The sequence below is a fragment of the Chelon labrosus genome, assembly GCF_963514085.1.
Source record: "Chelon labrosus genome assembly, chromosome: 11".
Lineage (NCBI taxonomy): Eukaryota > Metazoa > Chordata > Actinopteri > Mugiliformes > Mugilidae > Chelon > Chelon labrosus.
The window spans coordinates 9770192-9788237 of record NC_140344.1 but is presented as its reverse complement, the minus strand read 5'-3'; the positions used below and the strand labels follow the sequence as shown (position 1 = coordinate 9788237).

Here is an 18046-nt window from a genome sequence, read left to right as displayed (position 1 = left end):
TACAGACTGTAAGATAAGCCATCAGTTCGGCTGTATGTTATTGTGTTCAATTTATAACTTAAAGACAAAATATTAAAGCCATGTGTTACTATTGTAGGTCATTCAGAATGATCTGTACTTTGTACAATTTTTTATAATTTTATAAGTTATTCACCCTTTTGGATACTGGGAGAAAACTTTGGTCACAAAAGCAGCTAAAGTGGTTCTTAACCTCTAGTACGGAAAGACATATTCCTCTACCCTTTAGACCTGATGGCATCAAGCAGTGTGAATAGTTCTGGTTTCATGTGTTGAAGTGTTGATCCATCTCTCAAATTTCTGCCTTCGTTCCATTACCGTGGAGGAAAGTAGTTTGTGATGTTCCAAGCACTGCCAATTTCTTTTCAAAGTGCTTCAGAATGAAAAAGGTTCCCATACATGGTTTCACACAAATTTAATCTTTCACATTTTTATTTAGGCTACTTTGAGGTTGAATTCTTAGCTGCAGCAAAATACTGTTTTGCAATTTCTATAAATTAAATTTGTGTTGCAAAATTGAATTGAAGTGTTAACAACTTGCACACAACACAACAAATCAGTTTTCAGACAGTATTTGGAACATAAAGAATGAATATAGGATAGTATTGCAGAGTGGCTGGATCCACACTGTCCTCTGCGGTGTCATTGTGATCTTATATAGCTGATCGAAATGCTTTCCTGCACAGCAAACAACTGAGCTCACGTACACAGTTTGATAATTGGGAACAAGGCAGTCTCTGGATCTCTGGATAAATCCAAGACCATCAGAGCCAATGCTGCAGTTTAATTTTCAAAAGTTGTTTTTTCTAGAGAATCACAATATTTTTGTTTTTCAGCCGTATCAAGTGGATTATTACAGGAGCAATTTAAGTTTTACAGCTTTGTCTGAAACTGCAGCGTATTACCTTTTGGGACTTCACTGTCTTGAATAACTTCCTCTCAAACCCATTAATTTCACAAAAAATGCTTTTCCTTGTGTACTGTTTTGACAGAAACTACTTCCTGGTGAACAAATAGTCCCTATATCTATTGTCAGTATTATGGTCAGTGAGCACCAACCTCACGAATCCCAATTTAACCCCTGGAAATATATTTATATAATAACGATGGATCAGTGTGATAGAAGTCACTCATACATGTGCAGAGCATTATCACCTGAGCCTGCAGCTTGAGTAGCAGCTGAGGCCTTGAATGCATTGCAGTCTTGAGACGCTGGGTACCTCACAAACAAGTATTTACACCTTTGGCTAGTTTGGAGTCTCCAGTTCACCCCCATGTCTTTTAACTGTGGGAGAAAACTGGAGCCGAAGGAAATCCACCCAAACACGCGCATGCAGTGCTTAACTAGGTTGCATTGTTTGTTGTCTGTGTCTTCAAGGTCTCTAGTCACATCCAGGTATTAGCCCGACGGAAGGCCAGGGAGATCCAGGTGAAGCTGAAGGTACGCTACGTGAGTCAACTTCTATCTGCTTTTTTTATATCCTTTTAAATGTGTTGTTCCTGATAATACACTTTGAAAACCTCAGCGCGTCTGAACTGTTAAACTCGTTTGCTCTGTGATTAGAGTAAAAATAGGCCTAGTGGAGTTAAGGATGTGATTAGCATGTTGCATTTTCTTATTTTGTGGGACTGACTCATACAGGTTTGTAGATTGTAATCAGACCAAGGTCCCTGCGTTCAGCTGTCATCATCATGATTTCAATCAAACTGAGCGGCAACAGATGGAAAGCTGGTGAAAACAATATTAGCCAGTATTATTTCCTCTGATAATAAGGTTTCGTGTTGAAGGTATTTCTACATACACTGCCACGTATTCACATTCCATTAACACACAAACGACAAAAACGATTGGCTATTTTAATTGCGCCCTCTAAATGATGCAGGTTTAAATGGGATGCTGACACATTTCAAAGAAATGTGAACACATTTCACAAAGCCCGGGGCTTGCTCTGAATGATTATGAATAAGAACCAAACACAATTTTCAGGAAACAAATTAATCCCTGCATTATTCCTTCCAGGTATTACATTTGATAAGTGGCACAATAAAAGTTTTCCTGTGTGGTACACTGAGAGCTTACACATCCCTGTCCCCCCAGCACTTTCTCAGTTTACGTTTCTCATCCGCAGACACTCGCATACTCGCAGTCACAGCAGGCAACAGGACTCTCCCTCGCTTTGGACGGTAGCCACCAGGGTTCAGCTGGCAGGGCTCTGCACCGGTCACAGGGTTGGCCCCTGTGACAGGCTTTTTTAAATACGTCTTTGGTGTAACTGAGATCCCTACCACATGTATCCCCCTATATTTCAGCTATGCCCTTGTGTTAGCCAGTTCTGGGAAGAAGAATGCACTGTGTGGCCTTGCCCATTTGGGCTGGGCGGCAAGTGCTTGTAGTCCTCTGTGGTTTGGAAACTGCTGAAGGAGTGGATTTCAAAACAAGAGCTGTATCAATTTACAGTATAGCACACAGTATGGACAGTTTTTTTTTTATCTCTTTCCTGTTTGAAATCTTTTTTAATGACTTTAGGATTTTGCAATTTTAATATCACAGCGATAAGCACATTAACAGATCACCCTGTTGCCTGCCTTGACTTCCAGTATGACCTCCAACAGAAGCTAGTTGTCATCACTGGCTTGCCCCTGCCAAAGCAATAAACTTAACTCTTGACCCAAAGGCCCTTGACTGTAATATCACCTTCTCTCCAGCTCTCTGCCTGGCAGGGATTCACCGATGATGCAAGCTGTCCTCGGTCTTTCATTTCCCCTTTTAGGGCTCTGCTTGTGTTAGCTGCAAAGTGGGACACAGACCTAAATGGAGTCCGATAACTGCTCTCCCTTTGCATTACTGTCTGTCTTACTCTCCCTCTCTGTCCCTCTCTATAGGACCAGGCTGCCAAAGACAAGGCCCTCCAGAATATGGCCACCATGTCCTCAGCTCAGATCATCTCACCAACAGCCTTCCAGAACAAGATGGCTCTCCAGGGCCTGTCTAGACCGCCTTACCCCACTGCTGGCGGGGTGAGTGTCTGACTAGTGTTCCCTACATCACATTATGCACATTAACCCAAAAGGCTGAACTGTAACTGCCTGTGTCTTCATGTCAAGGTCAGTGATTTTAGTAGTTTTCATCATGTTATGTACTGATACTTGCCCGTCATATCACTGAATACTGTATTGATTAGTTTAATCCTGTGACTTTACATGCTCATTTATACATGTGTACAAGTGGTACTCAATGAGAAGCCAGGTCTCTGATAACAACCAGGGTGTGGGCTAAAGAAACAAATAACAAATACTAACGACCGGACGCCAAATACAGGCTGTGGAAGAAACAAGGGTGGATCAACTCTGGATGCCTGTCATGTAATTTGCACGGTTTTTAAGCATTATGTATGATTACTCAGAACAAGTGTTACTGCTGGTATTACAAATGCTATGTTAATGTTCCACAATAAAAGCACTGTTGAGAAACGAAGGGATTTGGCCTATTGAGACACTAACATGCTTTAAATTTGAAACAATTACCGGAACAGCCGCAGCTGTCAAATAGTCTTGACTCTTTGAAAAGCACTTCCAAGCTCTGGCTTAGATTTTGAATACAGAATAAACAAGCCAAGGTTTTCTTTGAATTGTCACCGGAACATTTTAATATACTTTACACTCATTTGTTTTTCCCAGTTTTGGCATGGAGCACTTCCAGGACAGCCAGGAGGCCATGAAGAGTAAGGAGACACTCATTCTACTCTATAGTGCTGTCTGTCTGTAATTTCTCATGTGATCATTCAGACCACCACTCTACCCCCTGTGTCTTTAGAGGTCAGGTGGTCCAATTAGTATATGAGATGGGGTCACGAGGCTGAGACAATGCATGACATGCCTCTCCCTCTCCTGTCTGTCTCTTCTCTCCAGCATTAAGCCCTTCTCCCAGCAGAGTTATGCCATGCAAGCGTCCGGCCCGGCCCCCATAACAGGTGGGTGCTCTTTCTTTCTTTTATTGGATTGACCGAAGGTTGTCACGTCAGCAAAGTGATGAGACAACCCAGCTCATCGTGAAGAGCTTGCACAAAGCTGAGAGAAATAGCTGCATTGTCAAGCTCTATTTTGTCACAATCAAACAACACATTTACACACTCACTTCAATCTCCCCTACAGGTTATGAAAGCACAGCAGGACTGTCAATGTCTCCCGGTGCCCCTCCTTGGCAGGGCAGAAGTATTGCCAGCTCCAAGCTGCGAATGCTAGAGTTCTCTGCCTTTCTGGAGCAACCTCAGGACCCAGAAACTGTGAGTAGATCAGAGATAGCTGTCTTGGGAAAAAAAAACAATAAAAAAAACCACTGCATACTGTCACTTTCTTGAACACACTTTGTTCAGTTTCTGTCCTCAGACCTTGATTAAGATACTCTATAAAAAGTTTTTTAGTAAAATGTTTTTGAATAAAGTTTCCATGAAATCAAATTTAATTTTTAACTGTAACACCTTGCACGATCAACTATACATCAGTATCTGCTACAACAATGAAAACAAGTCAATAATTTCCCATTTCCTGATTTAAAAAATGTTGATGATGCACATGGGGGCGTATGCTAAATTTGTATCCAATGAAACGCTTTCTTCAATTTTCATGTCCCTTCCTCTTCCTGTGTTTCCCCTTGACCACAAGCACTGCTTCAACATGTATGGGCAATGTCTGCTCAGACTAATGAACTAGAGCAGTCAGAGGAGACTTCCTATCTCTGTTTCTGTAGCAAACACATAAATAATTTGAAAGTCGTGTTAGTGAATCCTTCCAATATAACTTAACTTATTTTACCAAGGAAACTGCACAGAATGAATATTGTAGTTTGAAACTTACAACTTCTTCTGTTGTAATTTCATCCAGAAAGATCGTTAAATAAATGGTACTAACATTCAAAGACTATATATAACAGCACATCAAAGGATCAGGAATGGTGGAAGTAGGGAGGCTGGAATCAGGGACAGGTGTTGGGATATTACAGTAAATAAAATGAAATGGAGCAGCAGGGCCAATATAACAAATGTCCCACAGCGCACTTGGTGTTAATGGAAATTCAGCAAACTACACATTTGCTGTTTTTGGCTGTGTTCCTCTCCTGATATGCACTTTTGTTTCTCCAGTTCAACAAACACCTGTTTGTGCATATTGGCCAGTCCAACCCGAGCTACAGTGACCCCTATCTGGAGTCGGTGGACATCAGGCAGATCTATGACAAGTTCCCAGAGAAGAAAGGGGGCCTGAAGGAGCTGTTTGATAAAGGGCCACACAACGCTTTCTTTCTCGTCAAATTTTGGGTAAAACATTTGTTTTGTTTTATTTGACTTGCTATTTTGAGAAGTCCAGTTCAATTCCTAGTTCAATCTATTCTTTCCCTTTGCTTCCACCTCAGTTCAATTTGTTTTTATTTGTTTTTGTAGTTTAGTTTTCTGAATTTTTATTTTAAACACATGAACAACTTTGTCTGACATTCTGTGTGTGGTAAATTTTTTACATCGTCATATAATCCTCTCCAAGTCATGAAGGTGAAGTGAGAGTACAGTGAATACTCTTGTTAATGTTTTGTAGCACCTGTTGGCTGTTAATGGCCTAGCGGTGTTAACTGTGTTGAGATAGCTTAAGCATTGGAGTTAAAGGAACTTAAGTGCGATTTAGGGCTAGAATGAATGGAAAGTCATTGCTCCTATGACCTGAGTGGTGGTTCATATGCCAGCAAAGAGGGCATTGCTGCGCAGCATGCATTCGCCATGAGTGTATTAGTATACATCTGTGATGTGCGTGTATGAGTGTGTGTGACAGCAGCCTTGGGGAGAGTGGCAGGCCTGATCTTTCACTAGGAGAAATGTGATCCCAGACACCTGTCTCTGCACTATTACACTGAGTCCAACCCTCGTGCCCCCCCCCATGTTCTTATTTATAGATAAGCCCAAGTGAAAAACACACACACAACCCTTCTAACTCACCATTACACACCGAGGGTGATAAGAGAGTAAAGCACGATGACAAAGTCAACAAAAGATGAAGACGGATGGAGGAGAGTGTGGGATATCCACTGGAAAGCAGAAGAAAATTCAAGACGAGGGTGTGAAAATGGGCAGAAAGAGAAGATTGCTGGAGAGAGACATAGAGTGTAATTGGACACCTTCACTTTGTTCATCTCTCTGATGTGGCCACGTTGCTTCACCTCAGGACAAGACCTTTGGTATTTGTATCATGCACAACACGTACACAGTTACAGACCCACCCTCTTCGTGGTCTACCTCAGGCCACCTCTGTTTGTACATATGTCAAATAAATAAACACCTCTTCAAAAGCACATCCTAAAAAACAGAGATCAACTAATATATGGCCAAACTCTTTCAGACGAATTTAGTTAGTGAGAATCTGGCATATCTTTGAAACGTGTTGCTGTTCTTTGCTAACTGGACATGTTGACGTTACAATAAGTGGAAGTTTGACATCAGGGTTAAGCATGGTTATGAGTGAAAATACAGAAAACAAAATGCTGCCTTCGCATGGGGTCGCGTTTACTAGTGCATATGAATGTCCCTTTCTTGTGGTAGCTACTCATGACCTTGTAAGTGGACGAGTTGTAAGGTGTTTGATTGCATTTTCAGAAATGGTGGACAGTAAATTGTAGGTTAACAGCTGCCTAGCAGTGGTGCTCTCACAAATTATATCTGAACGCCAAGCACTTCGAGCCCATGACTTGCCATGTTGTAATCACGACCTCACGCGTTCCATTTAAAGGGAGCCTGAGTCCCCTTTATACCGAAGACCTGCGTATCCTACAGTGGTGCTCTCTGAACACATATGCATCCACCCAACACACCAACAGCGTTGGGGAACCACTTTTACAACAGGGGATCACTGTTAAGCCAAGGCCATATATAAAGCTATTCACTCGTCGTCCATAGCTTTGCCGCTGACAGTTGGTCACTAGGCTCTTGTTGCCTAGGTAACCCACTTACATATTTCCCACACTAATTGTTCAATGTAAACCAAACAGAACAGGTGCCTGGGCACAGCTAGCACTTCTTGCTGTCATCCGCTTAATCTGGGTCCACCGGACTTTCCAAGTCTTCTCTCAGCATTGTGAATTTGGTGGTAGGACCTCAAATCATGGATGCTGTTACCTTTTTGTGAACAACAGGGGAACTCTATGCTTGTGTCATATGTCAATCAGCAGTATACCTTTGGTTGTCGACTCAAATTTGAGATAAATCCAACTTAGTATCCATTTAGACTATTTTCTTTTCTCATCATGGCTGTCACTGGCTGAATTAAATTAACATATTCATGGTCTCTTTTCAACACATCGCTGCTAGTCTCTGCTTTCTGTAGGCTACACCCCTTTAGGCTTTAAATCAGCTATGTAGTTTTGCAGCTCTGAAATGTATGGCACTCTGAAGGCAGACAGGCGGAAGCGATCGTTGGTTTCCTGTGGTGGTGTGGATCCTTAGCCGACTGTGGTGCTGCACCTAAAACATTAAAATGTCTAGTGTAGCTTTAACTGCTGTGGTCTGGGGCACCAAAGACTACAAATGCTCAAGTCCAAAGTGCCGCCTTGGATCACATGCCACCAGATGACTTTGCAAGTATGACCTTACCCCTATCACATGCTTGACTTCCACATTATTTATTATGGAGAGATAAAAGACATTGGTGAGTGGCACCATATTGGAAGTGGTCTTCTCCAGTCCTTGGGAAGAGCAGCTGGTCGAGCCATGGCATTTGATTCAGGGGTGAGAGGAAGAAGGGGAGGGGTAACTCCGCCATATATCATAAAGGAAAAGAGAGCAAGAAAGCAATAAAGAGCAGGAGATAGAAATAGGGACACAGACAGTGTGAACAAGAGACAGGGATGGCAGGAGAAATGCTGGGTGGCACGTAACCAACTAGACATTCATCAGTGAATTATTACTCTCTTGATTCATGTCAGACTCTGGTGGAGTCAACAGTTATGACATATGCAGCTCCTCGCTGGAGGAAAACAAGCTCATAACACTGTCCCCTCTCAGTCTGTTCATCTTATCATATCCCAGGGGGGTCCTCCAATTCTCAAGGCATCCATGACAAAACACAGAAACGCTACAAAACAGCTGGGCATTTCAACACCCACTCTGGGTAAAAACAACCAAGATGCTCCCGGCTATGAAAATAAGCAAAATGAAATCCTCAACACATCTGAAAATACGATAACCTTATTTGCGCCATTGTAAAAGACGGGAAGAGCCTATTTGATGTTGCTGCAGTGACACAGCCACATGGCAGGTCGTGACTTGAGGGTGTGCTGAGGCGCAGGTTGGCATGGTGACGGTGACAGGCGGCTGACCCACCTCCAAAGCTATGGCATTCTAGATTGAATTTCCAGCAAACCCCCTGTCAACCACTGGCTGCTCCGCTCCTCTCACTACCTTCCTCCTCACCCCCCCAGCGCCCGTGGCCCTGTCCTAACGGATTGTCTCACGCCTTTGAAGTGCAGAGGGAATCCGATTTGAGCTGGCTCTGCTAAATTGTTACACAGCCAGCCTGCCCACCGTGATCTAATCAGCCAATTGCACGCTGCTGATTGTAATTGGATGAATTCCCTCGCAGGCTGTTAGGGAAGCAGGGAATGGCGGTTCGGGGAGGGTCACTAGGCCCTAGGGATGAAGACAAATAGAGGAATTACATGGGCCAGGGATGAAGATGAACGGGGTGATGAAGAGATGAGAGGAGGCTGAGCGGTGTCTCAATGGCCCATTAGAAGACAAGAGCCCGACAGGGGAAAAGGTAAAACAGCCAAACTGTCTGACAGAAGAGGCAGCACCTCAGTCTGATGCAAAATTTGATTATACGCTCCTCGGTTCAAGTAGTGTGACGATCAGAAATGGCTGAATCCTCTTTGACCTGAGGATGAAGAGCTGTTGGCTGCATTTAAATTGAACTTGTGAGGTCATATTTTTGCCACACAAAGATGAATCCACACATTTGGCATTCCATTAGTTTCACTTGTTGCTGAACAAATGAGTGAAAAGTATGACTGACAACAAAATGGATGTTTCCCTGTTTCTTAAAAAAAAAGATTTCGATGATTGGTGTGATTAAAAGTATATGTATATATAAAACTAACTTGTCATGTAAGTTGTATGTCAACATTCAGTACATCATGTGACCTTTTAATTTTGGATCAGGAAATTCCCAGCATTATTGAAATGCACTCTTCTTGTGTAAAGTAAACACAGCACCACTTGAATGCATCGTTGATCAACGGGATAAGGGTTACACAAGAGGACACACACACACACACACACACACACACCCACACACACATAAAAAGAAATACGCTGCACCTTGTGGATCCTGAGGCTGGCTTTGACTGTGTTACAGAAAGCTAACAAGGATCTGTCCCTTGGATACCTCATGGATTTACTGGGAATCTCTACAAGCTTTCTTGAGCCGTAACACCTTCAGTGATGCGTCTTTTTCAGACTGACACACAAGTTCCTTGAGATGCATATCTGTGAGCAGAAAGGTGGAGCCTGATATTTTGTTATAGATTAGAAAGCAAGACTGCAGACAATGTACAATCATGTGGAGAATGTGTAGAGGACACATGTCTCCAAGTAAAAGGGGGAATGTTGGGGAAGCGAGTCCTTGCACATTCACATGCACCACCAGGAGGCCTAATATGATGCATATTGGTGTTCAATTGATCCTGACATGTTATCTGTTGATCCCTTCCAGGCGGACCTCAGTGTTAACCTGCAGGATGACAGCAGCTTCTTTTACGGTGTGTCCAGCCAGTATGAGAGCTCTGAGAACATGACTATCACCTCATCCACCAAGGTCTGCTCCTTTGGCAAACAGGTGGTAGAGAAAGTGGAGGTAAGACAAGGATATTGGAAGTCATGTAGAATTGTTTTATATGTCGACTCTTACTAGAGTACACTGGTATTCATATACTATATGTATCATGAAAGGAGGCTGAATGTTTATAGGCTTCCTTTAAGTTCTTTGTTATTGATGTCCACAGAGTTACAGTTCAGTTCCATTACAGTTCTTATCTAGGAGATGTGACTGACTTCCTGGATGAATGTCTCAGAGTAATGCACCCTTCTGCAAAGTTCATTACAGAATCACTTCAGAATATTTACTGCAAAAACAAAACTGAGATTTTGTCATTTTCTATCTTATGGAAACACGTCTTTTTGGACCAGAAAGCATCATGTAAACTGTGTAACCTGCAAGTATGCTGTCTTTAGAGGCCATTTAAGAAAGAAGAAACATGTAGTCAGTGCAAGATTTATTTTTTCATTTAGTTTCAATTTCTACTTGATAATTATAATTTTCTACTGAAAACTGAACTTAAGGACAGTGCTCCTGTTATAGGAATACATTTGTATTGAGGCTGGACATTATTGATATTGAAGCATCAATTTTCAAACATTTCAGTCCTGGCTGATTTGGCGACACCCATAGTTACTTTGTAGTTTTGACAGAATGCAGTTTATTACCACAGGTCACACAATACAACACGCTGCACACAGCATGAGCCTGTGATTGCCTCGCTGCAATAGTTCAGACTGATATGCTGTCAAAAAAACAAGGAAAAAGACAATGACTGTTTTGTGGATTCATTTTTGATGAGCAGTAGCAGTAAAAGCTAAGCTCATTGACTTTGCTGTGACTACAGGTCTCCTCGTCCATCACGAGGACTTGTCTAGTTTGTAGTATTAGCGTGTATAAGTGTAAGTGTAAATTTTCAATGGTTTTATCAGTAGACTGTTACATTGATCCTTCAGTGATCATGACTTGTCATTTATTTCAATAAAAATCTTTAAGATGACTACTTGATATAAGATTTGCTGACCATTTTAATATTTGTTCTTCTTTTTTTCTGTTTCATTTTCTTCACCCTCACTACTATCATGCTATACATGTTGTGAAAAATCTAATGTTTTGAAATAAATCCCACAATCACCAACCGTAAATGTTGACTATTGAATCACTGATTCAGTGATAGACGAGGGATGTTTCGACATTAACAGGTCATGACCGCATCAAAAACCACAGCTATCACCCTGAGGAGTGAACAACTGCTAGTGTTGGAGATGGATTCCAGTCAATTACAGCTGATCGGTGGTCAGGAAACTGACAAATCTGCCCAGCGTGACTAACTGTTATGTTTCCCGTTAACAATACAGAACAGTCGCCCTGCCCCTCCCGCTGCTGATGGATTGTACAATATAAACACATACACGCACATCTCTAGGTAGAGCCATCTGCCTCAGTAGGCCACATGATGATATTTAATGGCTTCATCATTTGATTACGGTTGTCACAAGAAATATGTTTATTGTCAGATCTGGCATGCCATATGCTGCATTAGGTATATTGTGTTACACACATTACAGCTTATCACACATCATCTCCAATGTACCTATTTGATTTTCAGTGGAATATGTATCCTTGTGTGTTTTTTTTTTTTCCGCAATGGATTTCACCCTCTGATGTCTTTTAAATTCTCTTTCAGAGTGGTTTATGTTCTCAGATATTGAATTGCACGTTTATGTATCTGTTTTCCCCAGACGGAGTATGCACGTTTTGAGAATGGCCGCTACGTGTTTCGAATCCACCGTTCCCCTTTATGTGAATACATGATCAACTTCATCCACAAGCTTAAACACCTGCCGGAGAAGTACATGATGAACAGCGTACTGGAAAACTTCACTATCCTGCAGGTATACATGTTACATCTATATTATTATCTCCATTAAAAACACTCCAGTGTTTAAAGGAAGGGTTCAGTATTGTGTAAATACACTTGTTGGTGTTCTTGTTGTTAAATGGGAAGATCAGTACAACCTTTCACATGTGTACGCTTCATATAAAGCTACAGCTGGCAGACAGTTACATTAGCTTAGCTCAAAGACTGGATGTAGACAAGCACCTTGCTTTACTCTGTGTTTAGACTGAATTTATGAACAGCAGCAAGAGACAGACATGTCCATGTCAACCTCCAACTATTATGTCAGACTCACAGATACAGTATCATGGATTTCTGACAGGGACGATCTCTTTCAACTATTGAAGTTGGTTGAAGGCCAAACAAATTGCACTGCTAGAATCAATTCATTCATTTCAATGACGTATGATTTAAATAGATATAGTGGCATGGTTGCATATTGCATCCAACAGAATACCCCATGCCTCACCCTCTCTTTCTGAGAGTATAAGACAGATTGCGGTGGCTGTTAAGAACATGAAATTCCTTCTCCGGAGACAGCATTTTGTTTCTTACAGGATGTGGTAGAAAACACAGCGGAAGACCCACCACTAAGTGTACACCGATCAGGCATAACATTATGACCACCTTCCTAATATTGTGTAGGTCTCCCTTGTGCCTCCAAAACAGTTGTGACTCATCAGATAATGGACATGGGCCTTCTGAGGGTCTCCTGTGGTGTCTGGCAACAGATTGTTGTTAGTGGGGGCCTTTGGGTCCTTTAGGTCCTATGGGTTGAGGGGAGGGTTCTCTGTGGATCAGGCTTGTTCCAGTGCATCCCGCAGATACTTGATCAGTTTGGGATCTAGGGAATTTGGAGGCCAGGTCAACACCTTGTGCTGTTCTTCATGTTTTTTGAGTTGTTCATAAACCGTTTTTTGTGTGTGTGTCTGTGTCAGGCTACATCCTGCTGGGGATGGCTGCTGCCATCAAGGAGTGTCATTGCTATGGGGTGGGTGTTCCTGGTTTGGTCTAGGTGGGTGGTACATGTCTAAGTAACATCCAAATGAATGCCCAGTCCAAAAGTTTCCCAGCAGAACATTTAATTGTCACAAGATGGTCAATGTTATTTACTTCTGTTGGTCATAATGTTGTGGCTGATCAGATCATTCTGAATCCTACTCACTGGACTTTTAAAATGAGATTTACAATGTTTGTGTCAAGGTACACTTTGGTGTTAAAGCGCTACCTGTATACTCACACCACAAGAGAAGCTAATTGAGGGTATTTGTCAGGCACTGGGGGTAACTCTTTGAATAGGATTATACTGGTTTCCCCTGTGCCCTAACCAGCTGCTGGCAGCGGCTTCATATTTAGCATACAGACATGAAAGTGGACGCAGTCTTCTCATCTAACTCTTGGCATTGAAATGCTTCATTGTCCTTCGTCATTCATGTGGTTCCATTCATACCACTCTAAGGTGATGAAGCACGCAGGGCCACATGAATGTACAACATGTGTGGAGGTACTTTCTTTCAAATTCAAGGATCCTTTTTGCAGCCGTCATGTCACTCTTGCAATAGGCGTGAAACAGGAAATGAGAGGTCTTTAAATAGATACGGTTTGGCTGTGGGTAATTGTGACAGATCATTAGAAGCTTGTAGCATTTTTTTTTATAATTGTTTCATGCAGAGTTAAACAATTTTGTCCATTCTGCTCTTAGATGGACATTTCTGAATGAGCCGGTGCGCTTTGAGAGGAAGTGAATAGAGTGGAGTGTATTACCATAGAAACCAAGTGGTCCTCAACAACAGGGTTCAAAGAAATTTGTGTTCCTTCTATTGGCGGCTGCATTCCTACAGTACCAGCCAAGGGACAATGGCCATATTGAGCCCACACTGACGACTACATGGCAGCATGTCATTAGGTCTCTCAATGGGCTGATTTAGCTCATATTAAGCATGAACGGCTCATAAACAGATGTTCACACACATATAGACAACAGACACATGCACACACAGATTCCACAGTGCAAGGCTGAGCACAATGGATCGATGTGCCTCCTGTGACAAGTGTTGCATTCAGTTCAACCCAGTTGAGCATAATGAATTGCTGAAGCTGTGTTCATGTTGCTCTGTCACGCTCTTCCTGTTGTGTTTTAGATGAACAATAGGCTTGCATGTAGAATAACAGAACATTTTAACCAAATGTCTTAGATGAGCAGTGGAATGTCTTCAAGAAATGTGAAGATGCAACCGTTGCAGCAGTAGGAAAGTTCAGTTTGCATTTGCATCAATGTCTGAACCCATCGGCTGTTTGATGATAGTTTAGCATTCTGAATTTATAATCCACATATCTATTTATAGACATTACATTAGAAGTAACTTGTTTCTGGAAGTGTAGCCACAGACAGCCACTTCAAGGAAATATGAACTTTTTATTAAGATTAATACAGTTTTTGTCATTTGATAGTCATTGTTTTTACATTCGGAAGCAATTTAACAGCGTGTAGTAACAAATGTCGTTGTCATAATGCACTGGTGAGGTAGCAGACACCAACATTACAGTTTCATTTTACATACCAGTGCTGTTCAAACTAAATGTAGTTATCGTAATGTTATTGTAAACCTGTTGTGTTGCACTTGTCATTTTTAAACACTAGTTTCCCGTTATTATTTTATTATTTATTATGATGTCAGTTTTATTTTTCTATATTGCATATGCAGAGAAAAGGCCAAAACACATTCTTTGTGCTGGCACACTTGAGCCACAGTTGACAGATTCTGATGAGGTAAGAAGATTTGTATCCTCCATGACTGAACTGAACTGGACTTCCTGTGTTTGTCCGCAGGTGGTGACTAACCGGGACACACTGGAGACCCTGCTCTGCATAGCCTACGTCTTTGAGGTGTCCACTAGCGAGCATGGTGCTCAGCATCATATTTACAGGCTAGTCAAAGACTGACAGTCACTCAGTTGGAACTTGCCAGCTCTAGACCCATTGTAGCGCATCGGTGAGCAACAACACTAAACAATGGACTACTTCCTCCGCAAGCTTAAAGCTGAAACCATACAAAGTCGCTGAGGAGCCCAGAGAAACACTGGTTGTGTCAGCGTGTGCAGAGATACTACTACTTCTGGAGAAGAGGTGGATATGGGACTGTGGAAGCTGAAACAGACTGTGAGTGGAATGTAGTGAGAAGAAGAAGAAAAAAAAAGAGGAGGACCATGATACACTGTGGTCTCTAAACCAAAGGAGCCAACAAGACCTGCATGAGAGAGTTGTCATTGATGGTGTTTTTCATCTCATTTTTACTAGAGCTTGTTTTTAATGTAGATTCTTTTACACACGTGCATGTACAGGGGGATGTTTGCCACAGAGGAGGAGTTTGGCTGCCTCAGGGTGCCATCTAGTGACTTAAATAAATATAACAGTGGGGAAAAGATAAAAGTAGACAGAGAATCCCTCTTTTTTGCACATCCATTAAATATCACTGTTTTTGGTGCCAATGTTTTTGTGTTATTTGAGTAATTATGTACAGTGCCACATCCATCTCCTCTTAGAGCGGTGACGATAAGTGGCTAAAATGATTTAAAAGAGCTATTGTATTCACTTTGTTTGATGTTTAATGTTAAATGTTTCTTGTATTGTCTTAATGTTTTTGATTGAAAATGATCTGACTACAACAAAAGGCACATAATAACACTGCTAACTTGAACCAGACTCTGGATCTGTAAGCTGAGCAGAAATCAGCTGTACCTGTAACTTGCCATGAAGTGTCAGATGAAAATACAAGTGTTTCTTACGTAAGTCCTCACTGTGGCTGGCTTTTGTAAAGTGTGACCGCCGACTCTATACTATACACCGATCCGCCATAACATTATGACCAACAAGTCATGATTATCACATTATCAAGGCACCTGTGCATGGGATATAATAAGCAGTAAGAGAGGAAGATTGTCCTCAATGTGTGGTCTGAAGAACATTACATTGTAATGAGATGTTATTCGTGGTTGGTAGTTTTAATGTTGTGGCTGATCGGTGTACATCTTCTATACAAGTGAGTGTCCTGGCACTTTCAGAGATGTTAGCACTTACTTCACTGAGGTTACCTAGTAAACATCGTGGCTAGACGTCATAAACTTTTATAATACACATTTGAAATAGTGGCAAATGCATAAACATATGCTAATCAGTAAAACTGAATCAAATCAGTTACTGCTTCTGAACCACATACAAGTTTGTTTTTGTTCTGGTACTGGCATGACTTTAGAGTGCCTTGTTGATGTGGACCCAATGTCCCACAATGCAACGCAGAAGGGAAAGGGAGGAGCTGCTCGCACCTGCAAAATATTGATTGTAATTGCAGGTGGTGTTGATGTAGCTCCAAGAGGACCCCAGAAAACAACAGGTAAGGATTTTATCTTCACTGCCAAGACTTTCAGTGTTGATTAAGATTTTGATAACTTTGTTTGGCAAACCCAGTACACAATGTAAAAGACATATATTATTAGATAGTATTCTATTAGCAAGCTGTCGCATTAAACATTTTGATTAATAACCAAATGACCAATCATTTAAGCACATTTCTCTTTAACTGACGGTGACTAAAGTCCCAGCTTGATTGATATCCATCTATGCATCTGTTGCTTTAAAATTAGTTCACAAGTATATTTATTTCTTGACCGTGAAAAACGCTAAAATAGATGAAACATTTTGAAAACGGAAAGAGCTGTGTGGATTTGAGACTCCGTCTAAGTGACCATCGCCATCTGGTGGTGATGATGCATCATTACACCTTTTCTGTCCACTTGAACTTGGCTCATTGATGAAACATTTGGACTAGACTGAAGACTCAGAGGAGTCCTTTAACTTTGGTAACATGCTGTACATGGACACAAAACTCTGTTGCTTGGAAACCAGTGCATGTCGGTGCCAGTTTCCATTTACTCCACCAGTGCCTTTTACAAACTGAAGAATACGTTTGGTGTAACGTTGCTACTGCCACGGTAAAAGGAATCCAACTGAGACAATGACACATTTCGCTGGACAGTTTGACTGGCTGCTTCTCTAAGTCACTCTACTCACTTTCAGAGCTTTATGATATCAGTTCAAAACACATCGGCATCCTTTTTGTATTTTGTAACAAGATTTGAGAATATCCACTTTGAAGAGGGCAACATTTAATGTGGACAGTGCTTACAGATTTATCAGGAATTCATTCATTGTTCACAAACCTTCGCATATTCAGTCCAGTTACGTGTGCCCTGCACTCTATAAGCTCTTTATCCAAAAAGGTGCTTTGCTCTCGACTCCCAGTAACTCCCTGTGTAAACTGAGAGCGTGGTGCTGCGATGCAGAGACAAGCTCACAAAAGGTGAGAGAGAGGTGTTGCAAATCCCAGACTGGGGAGCACAAGGCTTATTCTGATAATCCCATTTAAAAGAGTTCAGGCAGATTGCTACAATTATGGCAATCCACTCTCAGATGTCTGACCTTGCTGAAAACAGTCCGCTTATTTATTTTTTGTTTGTTTTTTTAGCCTAGTTTTTTTTTTTTTCTTTTTGCACAAACTGGAGCAAGTTGCCACGTGGTGAACTAATGCCTGCTCAGTGGAGATTCACCCAATCCCCATGAACACGAGTGCTCTAATGGTGCAAATGATGATTGTGTAATGCTACTGTTGAGAAGGTGATTCAAAAAGAGTAAGTAAGTAATACAAACAGTTTCACTTAAGAAATATCCTCATTATGGCTAAAATGCTCCCACAGACCTGTATGTAGAGGGTAGACAAAATAACAGGAACAAATGAATTTAATCATTTTGGTTTTAGGCTTTGAAGTTCCTCAGAGATAAAACAAATACTGGCACTGGTGAAAACTTTAACTGTGCTTTCCAGTGTCATTAATAAACTTTTCAGTCAGAATACAACTGGACAGCTTCATTTGCTGAAGATGATGTGCACTTAATAGAGTTTACAAATGTATTACTTGCAGAGCGGATGTATTTTATTATATTTTACCCTACTATATATATATTTATATTCTATGTGGAGTTTCTAATATATAACTAGGATGAAGTGGTTTGTGAAGTAGTTGGTGAGGTATCCTCTAATGGGACATTTCCCAGGACACTTGCAGGGTAAGACTGATGGCTCAGCCTCATTTAGTCTGTTTAGCCATGACAGCGGACAGGATATGAGGTTTCCACGTAGTTCACTTGTGCAGTTTTTGGGCCAATAATTCATAAATTACTAATAAATAATTAGAGAGGTCGATTTAGCCAGAGATATCCATGACTGT

At 41.4% G+C, this 18046-nt stretch overlaps 2 protein-coding genes across 9 annotated transcripts in view; both read left to right on the top strand.

Annotated features, from left to right (window-relative positions):
- tead4 (TEA domain transcription factor 4) overlaps positions 1–17070 on the top strand; it is a 28652-nt gene extending 11582 nt beyond the window's left edge. For 2 of the 4 annotated variants that reach the window (XM_084555089.1, XM_084555086.1), the window contains exons 3-11: positions 1397–1468; positions 2902–3036; positions 3697–3740; positions 3928–3989; positions 4171–4301; positions 5157–5330; positions 9763–9903; positions 11607–11759; positions 14595–17070. In XM_084555089.1, coding sequence (XP_084411215.1) covers positions 2935–3036; positions 3697–3740; positions 3928–3989; positions 4171–4301; positions 5157–5330; positions 9763–9903; positions 11607–11759; positions 14595–14708 — 921 coding nt within the window. In that variant the 5' untranslated portion in view covers positions 1397–1468; positions 2902–2934 and the 3' untranslated portion in view covers positions 14709–17070. Of the gene's footprint in view, positions 1–1396; positions 1469–2901; positions 3037–3696; positions 3741–3927; positions 3990–4170; positions 4302–5156; positions 5331–9762; positions 9904–11606; positions 11760–12702; positions 12780–14594 lie in introns of all 4 variants that reach the window. The other 2 variants (XM_084555088.1, XM_084555087.1) reach the window with 2 other exon arrangements.
- Positions 16117–18046, top strand: part of kcnq1.2 (potassium voltage-gated channel, KQT-like subfamily, member 1.2) — a 174287-nt gene continuing 172357 nt past the window's right edge. For all 5 annotated transcript variants that reach the window (XM_084555080.1, XM_084555079.1, XM_084555082.1 and 2 more), the window contains exon 1: positions 16117–16155. The gene's annotated coding sequence lies outside the window, so the exon portion shown is untranslated. The remainder of the gene's footprint in view (positions 16156–18046) is intronic.